The sequence below is a fragment of the Bicyclus anynana genome, chromosome 8, assembly GCF_947172395.1.
Source record: "Bicyclus anynana chromosome 8, ilBicAnyn1.1, whole genome shotgun sequence".
Taxonomy (NCBI): Eukaryota; Metazoa; Arthropoda; class Insecta; order Lepidoptera; family Nymphalidae; genus Bicyclus; species Bicyclus anynana.
In genome coordinates this window covers 1,414,112-1,430,370 of record NC_069090.1, presented here as the reverse complement: position 1 = coordinate 1,430,370, position 16,259 = coordinate 1,414,112, and the positions used below count along the sequence as shown (strand labels likewise).

Below are 16,259 nucleotides of genomic sequence, written 5' to 3'. Positions count from 1 at the left end.
AGTTTTCGTTTCTATAAAGAACATACAGACAGACAGACAGACAAAAATTTTATTGATTGCATTTTTGGCGTCAGTATCGATCACTAATCACCCACTGATAGTTATTTCGGAAATATATTTCATGTACAGAATTGACCTCTCTACAGATTTATTATAAGTATAGATTTTATTTTAGTTTAGATTAGACATTAGTTGTATGGCCCTCAGGAATATCAATATAGGCCCTACTTCTATAGTAAATTAAAGGTGTTTGACAAACTTTTAGTCCACTCTGTAGACAAGAAAATAAGGTTCATCATCATCATTAACATTCCATATTCAGCGGTGGATGAGCACAAGTCTCCTCTCAGAATGAGTGGGGTTAGCCTTATAGTCCACCACGCTGGCCCAATGCAGATTGGAGGACTTCACGCTTGCAGAGAATTAAGAAAATCCTCAGGTATGCAGGATTTTTCACAATGTTTTTTTTCACCGTTTGAGACATGTGATATTTGATTTCTTAAAATGCACATAACTGAAAAGTTGGAGATACATGCCACAGACCAGATTCGAACCTACACCTTCTGAATTGAAGGCAGATGTCTTATCCACTGGGCTATCATGGGTCTGCTAGTAATAAATAAATATAAATATTTATTGATACATTACATACATGTCACAATACCAAAAATTTTACTTACAACTATATTCAAGAAACAATACTTTATGCTAACTATTTAAATTATAATAAACTGAAACTATTTTATTCTACGCCTGAGAATATTATTTAACACAAAAAATATATATGTATATCAAACACATTTATCTCATAACCATAGAAGACTGAAGTACATGAAAAACAGATAAGGTTATGATGGGTAAAACCTAAATAAAAAAAAAAGACTGATTTAACTACCAAATTTTAAAAAAAATGCTAAATTCTCAATAAATAATACTGAAGATGGAGTTACTTTTTCAAATATTTACCAAATGAAAACAAAGTTTCCAAAAACAACTATTACGAAATTTGTAACTTGACACCTGGACACATTATTTTCTGCATGAACAGTTTCAAATTATTATCATCCTATAAAAATTTCGTTGTAAATATCTTCGAATAACGATGACTTATGTGCAATTTTATTCTTGAAACCGTCTTTATTAAGGCCCAAAAATAAATATGGCTGAAAACTTACAGAGGTTCCAATATGGACGTCAACCAAGATTTAAAAGCGTCTGGGTTTTCAATAATCATTTTCCAGACACAAATAACACGCTATACTTGAAATGTATATACAAACACTAAAATCGAACACAAAATAAATTAAACACCACAATATTAAGTTATTTACTCTAATATCACTTGCGAATCACTTTTTAAAACTTTATTATTTTTCTCGCTACGTCGAACATCACATCACTTGTCAAACTCAAAAGATTTTTTATGTGAAGGACATAGGGTTGTCAGTTTTTAACTATTTCGGTTTCAATTTTCTAATATGGCAATATAAAGTAAAAAAAAAATTATTAAAGAACTGAAAATATAAATAAATGTGTTCATATCCGTTCCAGATTAAAATTATCGTAACGAAAAATATAAGTTTGCGTGTTGCGCTTTTTAGTACAATACATTCACAGATTAATAGATACATTATATTCTTTGACTCTACCCTACCGGTCACATTTAGGCTTCATTTTTTTCTCTCATTTATTTATTTATGGTTTTTTTTTATTTCTAACAGTGTTATAAATATATAACACTATTAAAAATTTATAAAAAATTAAGAAAATTCTCAGGTATGCAGGATTCCTCACAATGGTTTTTTTTCACTGTTTGAGACATGATTGGTCCTACGCATTCCGAATCGAAGGCTTCACTATTATTAAGGCGGCAGTGGACGTGGTCAAGCTTCGCTTCAAAGAGTATAATAAGTATATGGGAAAAGAGAGCCCTCTTGAAGATTTTCGGTGGCTTAAATTGAAGCGCCAACTGCGGTTTGGAGTAAACTTGTTGGTACTACTAAAACAGCGGCAATTTTATTTAAATGGAGATTTTTTAATCGAGGTTTAATAAAACACAAAAAATATTTAAAAAAACGAATTGAGAAAAACAAATAAAAAAAAACAAAAAAAATATATATTGTGATGTAAATCCGATCCCCACCCGGGCCCGAACCCATGACTATTCTTAATTTTACGTACCTTTATTATTATACTTCGTTCGATCACGTACACCACTGGACCAGATGACAGTTCATGGCCCCGTTGAAATTAATATACGCTTACTTTCTATACCTAATAACTTACAATCGCAACCACCACAATTTAATTCATGATCATACTGTACAAACTGTTTATGTGATATTCACAGGAAATCGGACAAAACTGAGGAGTCAAAACATTTTTATTTAAAAAAATAATTGCAGAATAAATATAGAAAAGTATATGAAGTCGTAACCAATTTGCAGACATTATTTGCTGTCAAACGCATTAAGGAGTGGAAAATGGCTTGGAAGAAAAACGCCACTGCTCCATGTTTTGCCTCCCCATGAATATCACATACTATAAATATTTTGTTTCCGGACATAATAAAAAGTTTATTACTTCATATCATCTTAGCCATTTAGTTAAATTGTTGCCATTTGTTACTTAAAAACTAACCAAACATACAAACTAAAATATGTGACGCATAAGTTAACATAGTAACTTATGCGTCACATATTTTATTAAATGAAGAAGTTTGATTTGCAAAACAATTTAAATATATATGTCATGTAGTGGTCTATGAGATTATTACAGAGTTATTATTTTTTTCATTATCGTTAAAATTATTAAATATTACGAAATGTTTGCAAATATTGATACTGGGCACACTAAGATTAGCGATGGAATTGCTGCCATCTGTTGAGATATTTTTACCAACTTAGTCGAAAAGTTGTTTCACTACTAGATCTAGATGGCCTGTAAGTCAACAAATTGCTTAGAATGTATGGAACTGTCCCCCCCCTGCTTCGCTTTGACGTATGTGCGCTTCTTTCCTACCCCTACCCTTTTTTATTATTGTAATAATATTCACGTAATTGTTGTTAGTGTTAAATTTTGAAATACAAATTATAAAAAAAGTTTGTTTAAGCGGATGTCAAGGAGATGCGTGAAGATTTTTTTATGGGTTTCACCGGCTTCACCACGCTATTTGTAAAGACATTCTGTGTGATCTTTATTCTGTGCTTGTGACGAATAAGTACTTTGCATAGTTGGGTTAGGATCATTATTGTTGTTTATAAAAACACCTCCGCTTAAAATCCATTATTTCAGAAGAAATTTGTTTCTCTAAAAAAGTTTATAATAAATTATCCATAAAAGATAAGATGTATTAAATGATAAGGCTTTAAAAGTTACGATCACGCAGAGCATCGGAAGCTGTTTAAACATATTTTCTCGTTTCTACCATACTTTTTATTAATGCTCCGCCTCTATTAGTGGTAACGTGATGTTTTATAGCCTATGACACTTACAAATAACGTAGCATTCCGTTGGTAGTTTATTAAAATGATTCCTAATCCGAAATCAGTTCAGTAGATCCTGAGATTACAACGTCGCAAACTGACAAACATTATCTCTTTATAATATTAGTTTTTATTTAGTAAGTTTATCAGAATTTTTAATTCTGGTTTACCAGTAAAATAATTTAATGTTTCTAGACTGCTTCTTTTGTAGAATTTAAGATAAGAATGCCTCAGGATTGCGTAAGAGTTGCGTTACATATCCTACGTCCACGTAAACCCCGAGGGATTTGTCAAACCAACCGGGAACCATGGATTTTTCCGGGATGAAAAGTAGCCTACGTGTGTTATTCCAAATAATAATATATTTCCATCCAGCCAAATCGGTTCACTAGTTGCACAGACCACCTACAAAGTAGTTGAGGTGTTACAGAGTAACAAACATCTATACAAACTTTCGCGTTTCTATTATTAGTAGGATACTCAGACCAAGAATAATATTACGTTTGTGGATAAACGACCTCAGTGGAACGTACCGACTCGTAAATCTATGAGTGGAACGTAGCCTTCATGTCCCGCCCGCTGTGGCTGACCGCTCGCGTACTTCTCACTTCTCACCTAAGCTTCTCACCCAATTGCAGTCATGCAGTGGGAATACGGATTATAATAAAAAAAATTAATAAAAAAATTCAACCGACTTCAAAAACATAAAGCATACTGACTAAACTAAAAAGCGAAAAATAACATCTTATTTAGTTCTATATAACATATAATGTTCTAAACTGATGATCAGTTTGAAGGCGGTGTTAGTCCAATGATGTACTAATTCAAGACATGTAAGAATATCATAAAGATTTAGGTTTTTTAGACAGCGTTCTTTAATGTAATTCTTTCAGAAACGGCTTAATATATTAACACAACACAGGTTTAGCACCGCCTCACATAAGCCTTAATTATGTATTACTTGAGAGATACCTACATATGAGGCATAAACGATTATTTAGTTTAGAATAACATTAGGAAGGTACTTACTAACTTAAGAAGTGATTGTACTTCTCGTATGTAGAAATAAGTAGGAATAAGGATCCATTGTTGAAAAATAAAATTATAGTTAATTGGTATTTATATTTATCACAATATTATAGCGATGGATTATATTCTAGTTTTGTTTATTTTTTTCCAGTAAAGGGTTGAATAAATAAATAGGGATGTAATGATCATAAAAATATTATCGATAAAGGTAGGAATAAGTAGGTAGGTACATATAATTAGATTAAATAAACCTAATGTATGTAGGTTTTTATTTTATTTTGAATTTACATCAATTATGTAAATAAAATAATTATTACGAGTAAGAACAGTAAGGGCAAGTTTCACGAGGCTCTTTTTGTTATTTTTAAATGTACCCATATAATGAGTATAAGAGTTCATTGGGATCGTACGATAAATTACTTAACAAATATAGCATAAAGCGCTTAAAGTATCACTAACTGCTACTGTATGTTTAGACACCCGAATTTAAAAGCAAGGCCAATTTCGCTGCTTGTCATCACGCCACATTTTCGTACTTCGTAGAGCTGAGGCTGACATAATGTAATGTACTCTGTGTCCCGCATTTATTGTATCGTATCGCGTGAATGTAGCGTGTAGCAACGCATGTTCAGTGTAAGTGTATTTTGCATATTTACTAAATAAAATTGACGCGCAGTTACTGTAAACGCATTTAATATAATTAACTTTTATAATTCACCGGGTTATAAATGTGACGTAATTCCGCTACAAACAGCATTTTATGGATGGTTAGAGGAATTCTGGTGCGTATCGGTCGATCAAAATTGACATTCGCTACTTAAATAGTTGGCGGGAAGACGTTTTATTTTAGGTTTTTGTTTTTTTTTTGTTTTGACTGTGAGTGATGTGAAGTGTTATGTTTTTGTTAATTATTAATGTTAATAATTGCGTTTTTTGCTGGAGTTCTTTTTATCTGCTACGTTCTTAGATTAATAAAATATAAAGTTATACAAGAAATTTCACAACGTAAGTTTTTATGTCACAAATTTACCATAATACCCTAAGTATTATCTTAAATTGTTTTGAATTTTAAGTACATAACTTTTAATTACTACAGTACCAGCTAAAATAATTTACATAACTAGAATTAGAAACGTCATAATAAATTAAAATATTAATTAATTCAGAACAAAATCATTTTATAAAATAAGTATATTATTTTGTAACAAATAAAAATGATTCCGATCCCTGACTTTATTGAACTTTTTGACGACGGCAGTACCTACATTAGCATTCAATAACGCATACATTAATAATTTTAAACGACTTAGTTACGTAGAGAACTGACGAACATAACACATTTATATTAAGTCCACAAGTAGCCTCGTCATCCACATGTCAATTTTTATCTAACAGCTACCTAATTAAAAAATAATTTGACATGATCTGTCAAATCACGAAGTTTACCCTTCACCATCGTCCATCACCTCATTTGCCTCTGACCATAAATAATTAGTCTGAGTCCATCACCAATGTTCTAGGACAAGTCGTTATGTCCAAGACTCCCTGCCACTCTAGAAATTGTCCTCGTCATGGATAATTATACAGATACCTACTGTATTTTTCACTTGTATATTTGAACAATAAAGAAATATAATCAATTTACAATTTATAAAGGATAAAAAAATATAAAGTAAATAATCAAGTTAGAAGTGCTCACTATATCTAGACTGTGCTATAGACTAGCAGTCGTTCTTGACTTTATTTGACTGAAAATTATGGGGATAACTTGATTTAAGAGATAACTTATTCCTCTCCATCCGATCTTAATAATGCTTCGATTCATCCACCTACCTTCGGAAACATGAAATTTTTTTACACTGTTTAATTATACTTAAGAATGTAAATTGTAACTGCCCCGATTTGATCGATTTGTTTTTAAAGTCTAAGTACCAGAGAAGGATCAAAAGATGAAAAGCAGAAAACATTTGTATTACCCATACTAACAATGGCCTATATTCGTAACTGATGCCAATCTCTTTAAGAGCCCCGACGTTCAAATGTTTAGAGATCTATTGATAAGTGCGAAATCTTATAGGTTCATTTATATACCGTAAATATAAAACCATATATCTACTTAAAGAATATACCCTGCAGAATATACTTATGAGTGCAAGCTATGGATCTTTCAAGTTCGCGGAATCTCCACAAAATAAAAAAAAATCAAGAAGGATACCATAGAACTTAGCAAAGCAGAAGTGCTAAAGTTGGGAAATGTAGTTCATTTTATTTTTTATGTAGTAATTCATACCTGTATCCAGAGGCGGTTAAATGTCAAAATCGCCGTATATAAGTAAATAGTTTAACAGTTGTAAACAGTTGTACACAGTAGAAGTTGGAATTGACTTTTAATTCTTACTGACACAAATACAATTTTATTAAATACAAGAGGACGCCCGCGACTTCATCCACATGAAAGTCGATGTAAACTTTCAACCCCTATTTCATCCCCTTCTGTTATCGTATATTACATTTTCGTATGTTTTATTTATAATAAATAGTCTACTAATCAGTTTATAAAAATACGTATAGTTTAAAATAAGAACGATTTATATTCAATTCAATTCCTTCAGGGGTAGAATTTTGAATAATTTTGAATTACATTATGTTTATTATTTTTCTGGTACCTAATACACCAGTAGTCGCAAAATAAAGGACGTTCCATAAAAACTTTCAACCCCTATTTCACCTCTTTTTGATTTTATTTTTTCGAAAAAAAAGGATCCTATAACCATCTGCGTATTATAATATCAAATCGTGCCAAGTTTAATTTGAATTCATTCAGGAGTTTCAGCAAACTAAATACCCGGTTAGCAAAATAACGGACAGACGGAAAAAAAATCGAAAAAAATTAGCGGTTGTTCTTACCACTTTCTGAAAATTATCATCTTATACTCAAATATCTCAAATTTCCTGTGTGTACAAACGTTAAAATAGTCGCTTAATTTTCAAGATGACCTTAAACGTTAACAATGAGCATTGATGTTAGAATATTCGGGCGTAAAATATTTTCAAGTAAGATAATACCTACTTATTATCTACCTAGTTTCTATAATTGTATGCAATATTTGTAAATTACTTTGGAAAACAAGAACCTTGAGTTGATCCAAAAGACATAACTTTGTCATAATCAGTTGGAAATGATCATGCGTTTCATCAACCATGTAAATAAAATTTACTTAATCCGCGATTTTTTATCTCTATCGTTAAACGCAACGTAACCTTGAGACTGAACCGTGCGTTTCCAAATATGCGAATTGCTTAAAGCGCTTTATTTCATTTTTCGGGAATACTGAAATTTTCCACATGTCGACTTGTGAATGTGAGTGTCCAGTGTGAGTTGTAAAAATGAGAATTTTACGCGAACGAAGTCGTGAGCGTCCGAAAGTTTCTTAATATAGGTATGAAAATTATAAAATAATGTTCAAATACTTTATTTTATTAGATTTAAAAGAATAAAAAATAAAGTTCGTTGCAATGTGTTCGAATGCCCTCTATTTCACTTCCGTTCCGATATGAGTGTCCTATTTCACCTTCAGATCTCCCATCTTGACATATGAACTCAGCAGCTGATAGCTGAAATGATAATAATATTATAATTAGTAATCGCAATATTATCGACATTACCGGTCTTTCTCCAACACTAGTAACCCTATTATAGGTATCCTAATTTTTCAAAATCGTTGCAGCAGTTTCGCAAAATGCTTTTTTTATGTTAGATAAAATATAATAATATAGACCTTATATTCAAATATATATTACCTTTCGCCATTAATTGTTCATTGTAGGATGAGCATTTCGCGTACCACAGTACGTACCTATAAGTTAATTTTTAGATATCTACCAAAACTCAAAATCAAACAAACAACAATCAAATCTTTCCTATTTATATTTAAGTAATATTAAAATTTAAAAGCTATAAGGTTCAGACCCAGAGTCACTGAGTAGACTATGGATATACGCAGAGTAGGTACCTATCTATATCTGCGATTTTGAATCAGAAGTAATAACATCAATAAACAGACGATGGCCACGTGCAAAATGATCCCAAGTATAAAGGTTTCCAGTTTTTCCGTTTTGAGGTACGGAATCTTAAAAACAAAGTTTACTAGTTCACTTATTACCTTCAAGTCACAAATGGCAGACGGAACACATAAACGTTTAAGGAGCCGATGAGAATTGCGGTCCCAACTAATGGAAAGGCTAAGTCATCATATTGACCATATTTCTGACAGACTAACTACATAGACAGGCGACTGTACCTACTATAAAATAAAAAAAAGCAATAAATAATCTTACAAAGTCTGATAAAAATAATGAGCAAGCAGACCTGAACCTTCGACCCTTGACTCATCAGGCAGGTGGATCGTGTTGCGAGACCCCAGACACGCGAGATAACGGATTCGTAACCAAATTCATTAACACAGACTAAATAAAAAATAGACATTCAACAACAACTAATTAATGCCTCATTAGCTCAACGGTAAAGGGACCGAACTCATCACAGAGAGATCGTCATTCAGTCCAAGCCCGCTGGATTATTGTCGTATCCATTCCTAGCACAGTCTTTTCCTACTTGTTGGAAAAAGGAAGACATTTATATGATATGGGAGCCATGTTAGCCCAGTGGAAATTACCTCTGCCTTCGATTCGGAGAGCATAGGTTTGAATCCGGTCCGGGGTATGAGTCTCTAGCTTTTTAGTTAAATGTGGTATTATGTTCATTTTAAGAAATTAAATATCACGTGTCTCAAACGGTGAAGGAAAAACATCGTGAGCCGAACATGGGTTGTCAATGTCTCAATGATGATGATCCATTCATGAATCTTAAAAAACATAAACTTCGTTTCTAGGTGTGTTCCATCTTATACATAATTGCTTACCAACACACGTGATTGTATTCAAGCGCAAGTCTACCAATAAAAAAATAGGTCTCACAAGACAAACAGACTTTAGTCTAGCGCAAGTCTTTACCATAAAAATCAATAAAAATAAAAAAAATTGACGTGAAAAGACAGACAGTCTTATGCATTTTTTATAATATTAGATAATAGTTATTATAGATATGAATTATTTAGTCTGAACTCCCAGTTATCTAACAGCACGTGGGGTCGTGACCTTGACGTTTATCTAGAAATACACACAATACTTTTGCTTGGTTTTCTATTAATACGATTTCTTATTGCTATAGAGAAACTTACGTAAGAATAAAGTCAGGGTTCCCAACTTAGGGGTTTTCCCCCCAGATTTAGGGGGCAAATAAGTGAAATGGGATTTTTTTAGGGGTCTGAAATTTTTAGGGGTATTTTCAGGGATTTTTTGACTCTTTAATATTTTTAAATTGATGATAATTTTAATATTTCTTTCTTGGCCTAGCGACTTATAACGACATATAATACGTTATTCTACAACCACTCTGAGGCAATTGGAGGCAATTTTCATCGAATAAAAAAAATTGGTAAATTTGTTCATTGTCAACATGTATGATTTCAAAAAATCTGAATCTTCAGATAAAGACGTAGTATTTTGTCTGTATTAAATATAGACTTTTAAAACATATGACAGCATATTATTTCTAAATTATTATGAATTTATATTTTTTAGGGGGACAACTCAATAATTAAGGCGATTTTAGGGGTTTTTGACACCAACTTTAGGGATAAATATTTTGGAGAGTTGGTAACACTGAATAAAGTAATGGATTTTTAAAAGACCTGAAGAAATCTAGAAATTGTATTTTTGCTACTGTTACGTTTTGTCTACTAAAAATAGAAAGTCATTGGATTTTACCGTAAGTACATTATCATTCTTTGAGGGATGCAATATTTGTTAAGATTTTTTAAATCCGTATTAAATATGCAGATAATAAGTTAGTTGTTTTCAGTAATCGGACATTATTTACGGTTTGTGTAAATCTATATTAAAACTTGTATACTTTGATTTAAAGGTAGTTTTTACGAGTTTGATTAACTATTATCGATTTGAAAAGCTATGCCATAATTCAATATTTTATTAATAGGATTTACATAAGTGTTCACTCTTTCAGCATTTTGTTTTGTGACGTCAAGCACGCTGTGTCACGGTTGATGAAATACAAGACAATGCGTTGTTTGAATAAGTTCTAGTTCTATATGTGTAATGTAATAGCCAATAGTTTTTCACTTATTATCTGATGAACTATCTCGTTGTTCGGCAAATTATTAGAATAAAAATAATGTCGCTATATTAAGTGATTTATAAGAAAGATTAATTTGAAATAAATTTGTAAGCCCCTAGCAAAAAAGCAATAGCAATTTCTACTCAAATATGGAATGCTATCGACTTCGAATTTCATTATAGAATTCCTTCAGGCAGACGCCACGGCATTTACCGCGTATTCCCGTAATTGGAATTTTCTTCGATAGAAGATAGGTACATAATATGTAGGTATATTATGTACCAAGTTAAATAGTGGTTAGCATGGTAACAGAAATCCTTACAAATAAGAAAATAAACTTTGTCGAGTTAATATTATTGCTTTGGATATTTTTACAGGAGTAAATAGGCCCGGACTCCGGCGTCCTAATTCGTACGTATCGCGTAACATTTTATATACGAGTACATATTTTTTGAATTCGGTTAATAAAAACTTCCAATAACATTACAAAACCATATTATCTACAGATTATTTGGTATCACAATTCAAATGAAACCTACTACTACCGAAATCTACAAGTATCATAAATGGCTCGAATTATAGATCACCGGACTAGCACCACCTTTAAACTGATCAGCAGTTAGAACATGTTATTTTTCGCTTTTTAACCCCCGACGCAAAAAGAGGGTTGTTATAAGTTTGACGTGTCTGTTTGTCAGTCTGTCTGTGGCACCATAGAACGGATGAAGCGTTTTCAATTTAGCATTTTTTGTATTAAAAGTGACTTACGGGCGAGTGTTCTTAAACATGTTTGATGAAAATCGGTTGAGCCGTTTAAAGTTGTGGGGGGTGAAATTGGGAAGAACAATCGAATGTCTGCAAATATACTCGAGTGCGGTCTCAAATGTAAGCGCACTGACAGAATATTGATGACTTGATTGTGAGTGTGTTCATGACATTCGGGGATTTTTCAAAATTTTTACTTACATTTTTGTTTCTTGGAAGTCGGTAGAATTATTTGAAATTATTGTTTAGATGTTAAATATTGCTATTGAAAAAAAAACAGTTACCCGTTTGAGTTATTGCATACACATTTCGTTTGGATAACAATGATTAGTAGAAGATCCGTATTGGAAACAACTTTCATCCATCTGTATAATTGATGAATAGTTGTAGTAGGTTGCCTAAGAGCCATGATAGCCCAATACGACCTCTGCCTCCGATTCCGGAGGGTATGGGTTCGAATCCTATCAGGGGCATGCACCTCCAACTTTTTAATTGTGTGCATTTTAAGAAATTAAGTATCACGAGTCTCAAACGGTGCAGGAAAACATCGTGAGGAAACCTGCATGGCAGAAATCTTTTTAATTATCGGCGTGTGTGAAGTCTGCGTGCCAGCGTGGTAGACTATTGGCCTAACCCCTCTCAATCTGAGAGGAGACTCAAGCCACAGTAGATATAACAAGCTCAAGCTCAGCAGTGAACCGACTATGGGTTGATAATGATTTGAAGGTACTTACTAAAATGAAATTGTTTTAGAAACCATGGCGGAGTCGGAGCAGGAGGCGGTCCGCTGCTCGTCCAGCGACAGCGATAACTTCGAGAAAATCGACTCTGAAGATGTGCAGCGCGAGTCCCACGTAGGTCCACTCCACTTAGCACCATTATTGGCCTATTTAAAAGGTCCACTACAAGACCAGGGACCTTACTACAGAACAGCATGCAGGCTACGTTTATATTCATGCCGTGGGCCTTAGAGACCCCGCTCACTTACAACTTTTAGTTGGCTGACTAAATATGCCGACTAATTTTATGCACACGTAAATGAAAACATTGCTATGTGTAGGTAAAAATATAGCACACGCGTAAGTAGTGTAGTTAATTTTATTTTCGGGATTTTAGCACAAACGTTCATCTATTGGGGTCTGTTCAACTTTTGGTGCCACTACCCTATACAAACTAAATTGTAAGCGTTTGCAATTTAAATGTCCGATAGTCGGCCAACTAAAAATTGTCAGTGAGCAGCCACCCTTTCCACAAGCTCTTAAATTCGTAAACCGTGGAATCGATTGAAGAGACTGTGGTAAGACCCCAGACCTGCCTTCTTAGGAGATTTCGCTCCTACAATGAAAGTTTACTGGCTTAGGATGTAGTACGTCTACTTGTACATATGTACTGACAATACGTAAAATGAGTATTCTGTGCCTACTCCTGCATAGTTAGATTGTCTTGCGATTGAGACTTTGATAAGTATACTGTGCTTTAGCTGAGTTTCCGCCGGTAGTAGTTACATACTCGTTGTTAAATAACAGATAACGCCTAAAGATTTAAATGCCTATTGTAAATACATGTAGGTATCTAATGTTCAGGAGGAGAATGCTCAGTTCACGCTGGGCGACGAGGTGGTCGACGGCGAAGCGCCGGGGGAGGACGGGCCGGCGCACGAGGGCGGCGACAGCTTCCCGTACACGCCGCCGCCCAACATCAGGCCCAAGCTCACCCCCGTGCAGCAGCTGGCGCTCGCCGAGAAGCGCAGCAGGCTCAGGTGAGCACCGTAGATACCTGCTTGACGAGACGGCCGACGGTGACGCGCCGCCCAACATCAGGCCCAAGCTCACCGCCGTGCAGCAGCTGGCGCTCGCCGAGAAGCGCAGCAGGCTCAGGTGACCACCGTAGATACCTGCGCGACGAGACGGCCGACGGTGACGCGCCGTCCAACATCAGGCCCAAGCTCACCGCCGTGCAGCAGCTGGCGCTCGCCGAGAAGCGCAGCAGGCTCAGGTGACCACCGTAGATACCTGCGCGACGAGACGGCCGACGGTGACGCGCCGTCCAACATCAGGCCCAAGCTCACCGCCGTGCAGCAGCTGACGCTCGCCGAGAAGCGCAGCAGGCTCAGGTGACCACCGTAGATACCTGCGCGACGAGACGGCCGACGGTGACGCGCCGTCCAACATCAGGCCCAAGCTCACCGCCGTGCAGCAGCTGGCGCTCGCCGAGAAGCGCAGCAGGCTTAGGTGACCACCGTAGATACCTGCGCGACGAGACGGCCGATGGTGACACGCCGCCCAACATCAGACCCAAGCTCACCGCCGTGCAGCAGCTGGCGCTCGCCGGGAAGCGCAGCAGACTCAGATGAGCGGACCGTAGATAAAGGCTACATTCCACTTAGAGATTAGAACGTACAAGGTTCTGCAGCTGTTCCACATGACGACCGCGAACGTTTTGGTCGCGACGAGAGCTCACAACTACGCATCTCAAGAGGTGGGTCCAGCATGGTCGTTTATCATAGAATAGGTTATAGGCAACTGCACTGCGTGCGTGTGTATTCTATATTTTTTTTAATTGCCGCTCCCTTCCGACTAGTCTGAAAAGGCTGTGTTGGGAATTGGTACGACAATAAACCAGCGGGCGGGGATCGAACCACCACCCTTGCCAAAAAACCGATTCGTATCAATACATTTTGAGAATTTTCAAAAATACAAATTTCAGGAATTTGTTTTTGAACGGGTTTACCAATCGATTCTAAAAACTAACAACCTCTCAACCTTTGGAATCCAGATCGATTGGTGTCGATTTTATTGATCCCTAATCGCTACAGATTTCATCAAAATCCGAAATCTGTAATGGCTCATTGATTTTCGGCTTCGGTTTCAGCCGTAAAAACCAGTTTCTGCCGAAATCGAAATCAAACAATTTAAAATGTCAGATACTCGATTTAAGTAGGTATAGCTGACCCTGAATCCTGGGTACTTTCATGGTTAAACTGCTAGGAATTTAAGTAAACTCAAACTGTTATTATTCTTTCTCAATGTAAAAAACAAGGTAAACGTAGTACGTAAACATTTTCCTATTGAATTTTCCTATCATTGTCCTGCTATAAACTTAGTTTAGTCGGACAAATGCGGTAATGCTGTAAACAGCACCTGTAGCGCCATAAATTATAGACTTCTTTATTCGTACGGGTTATATTAGTCAAAAAGGCGGGAAGTGTCAAAACTTCGAAACAAGTCAACCAGTGCGCCGCGAACATTGGTGGTGTGAGTGTCTCGGATCATCACTTTCGCGCATTTTACGAAATAAATCATTCATTCATTAAATAATTTACGTGCTCAAAGTTTTTTAAATAGTGTGATTAAATTGAGGTATTTTCTTGTGAATTTTAAACTGATCATATAAATTACTAATTACTTTTAACTTTTTACGTGCTATATTTTTTGTCCGGAATGTTGCCAGTTGCATCAAGAGTACTTTGTAAATTTTTTTTTTTTTTTTTTTTTAATCTCTCAATATTCCTGCAATCTGTCTTGAGACATTCAGCGGGATTTTAAGTATTTATATTAAGGCGTGTTAGGTGCAAAATCCAGTGATTTGCCCATATCTAATAATGTAGTGTCTATTTCATGACATCTTGTGGTGCTCGTCTCTTGAGCCTTTTGAAAGTTGTACCAGGTTTCTTCATCATTAGGTTCCTTGCAAGTTGATTTGGATGTTTACGAATACGCATTTGGTATGTTTTCAGTGAGTGTGCAACTTCTGTCTTTATAGTCTTAATTTTTAGTTCACGATGCAGGCGATCATTTTTGAAGTACCAAGGAGCATTGGTAATCATGCGCAGCATTTTTGACTGGAACCGTTGCAGAATTTCTAAATTCGAGTTTGATGCTGTACCCCAAAGTTGCACTCCGTACGTCCATACCGGTTTAAGTATGACTTTGTATAATAAAAGCTTATTTTCCAGCGATAGTTGGGACTTTCGATTTAAAAGCCAATACATCTTTCTCACTTGTTGGCCAAGGGCTTTTCTTTTCGTGAAGATGTGTTTCGTCCAAGTTAGCCGTCTGTCCAGATATATACCTAAGTATCTCACATTCTCTGACTGAGGGATCTTAACTTGATTGAGTTCCACTTCGGGACATGTATCGCGCCTTAGTGTGAAAGTCACATGTACGGACTTCGATTCGTTTGCTTTTATTCTCCAGTCCTTTAACCATTTCGATAGACAGTTCAAAGTTCCTTGGAGTTTAAGAGAAGCTCCAGATGCAGTTGCATCAGCTGCTAAAATGGCTGTGTCGTCGGCATATGTGCCGGTGACCACATTATCTGCATTCGGAAGATCATAGGTGTAGATCAAATACAGTAAGGGGCCCATAATGCATATGCATAATGCATAATTCGTAATTCTCACTCCAATTAGAACACCCGCGTTCGCGCTCACAGTTAAACTGCTGACACAGCGCTACCGTCCGCGTTTCTTACCGGCCTCGCCGCGCGAGTTACGATGGCCTACATTATTTGTTGCGTAAGGCGTAATAAATAAGTGATATAAACAATAATTTATTTACACTAGTATTATTAAATACTAGTAATATACTGAGAATGCGATGTCTTTTAACCCGGCTAACCCCCGGCGCTCCCCGGTTCCCGGACCAGGCAATGTGACCGACGACTCTCCAGGAGAGAGTTCTCAGGACGCTGCCGAAGTTCATGCTACTGGAAACAGAAAATATGTGCAACAAGTCTTACATTCAAGTTTCTTCCAACGTGTACCTAGTTCGGTGAGTAATGTT

The 16,259-nt window shown here is 35.6% G+C and overlaps 2 protein-coding genes across 16 annotated transcripts in view; one reads left to right on the top strand and one right to left on the bottom strand.

Annotated features, from left to right (window-relative positions):
* The window catches only part of LOC112050909 (RNA-binding protein 26), a 31,494-nt gene extending 30,091 nt beyond the window's left edge, over positions 1-1,403 (bottom strand). For all 8 annotated transcript variants that reach the window (XM_024089321.2, XM_052882831.1, XM_052882836.1 and 5 more), the window contains exon 1: positions 1,176-1,403. In XM_024089321.2, the coding sequence (XP_023945089.1) occupies positions 1,176-1,234 (59 nt within the window). In that variant the 5' untranslated portion in view covers positions 1,235-1,403. The remainder of the gene's footprint in view (positions 1-1,175) is intronic.
* A 3,698-nt stretch (positions 1,404-5,101) lies between these two features.
* LOC112050375 (acetyl-CoA carboxylase) overlaps positions 5,102-16,259 on the top strand; it is an 82,528-nt gene continuing 71,370 nt past the window's right edge. The window contains exons 1-3 of one of the 8 annotated variants that reach the window (XM_052883201.1): positions 5,102-5,147; positions 12,229-12,329; positions 13,059-13,234. In XM_052883201.1, the coding sequence (XP_052739161.1) occupies positions 12,234-12,329; positions 13,059-13,234 (272 nt within the window). In that variant the 5' untranslated portion in view covers positions 5,102-5,147; positions 12,229-12,233. Of the gene's footprint in view, positions 5,148-5,227; positions 5,520-12,228; positions 12,330-13,058; positions 13,235-13,569; positions 13,589-14,686; positions 14,835-16,259 lie in introns of those variants that run through there. The other 7 variants (XM_052883196.1, XM_052883202.1, XM_052883197.1 and 4 more) reach the window with 7 other exon arrangements.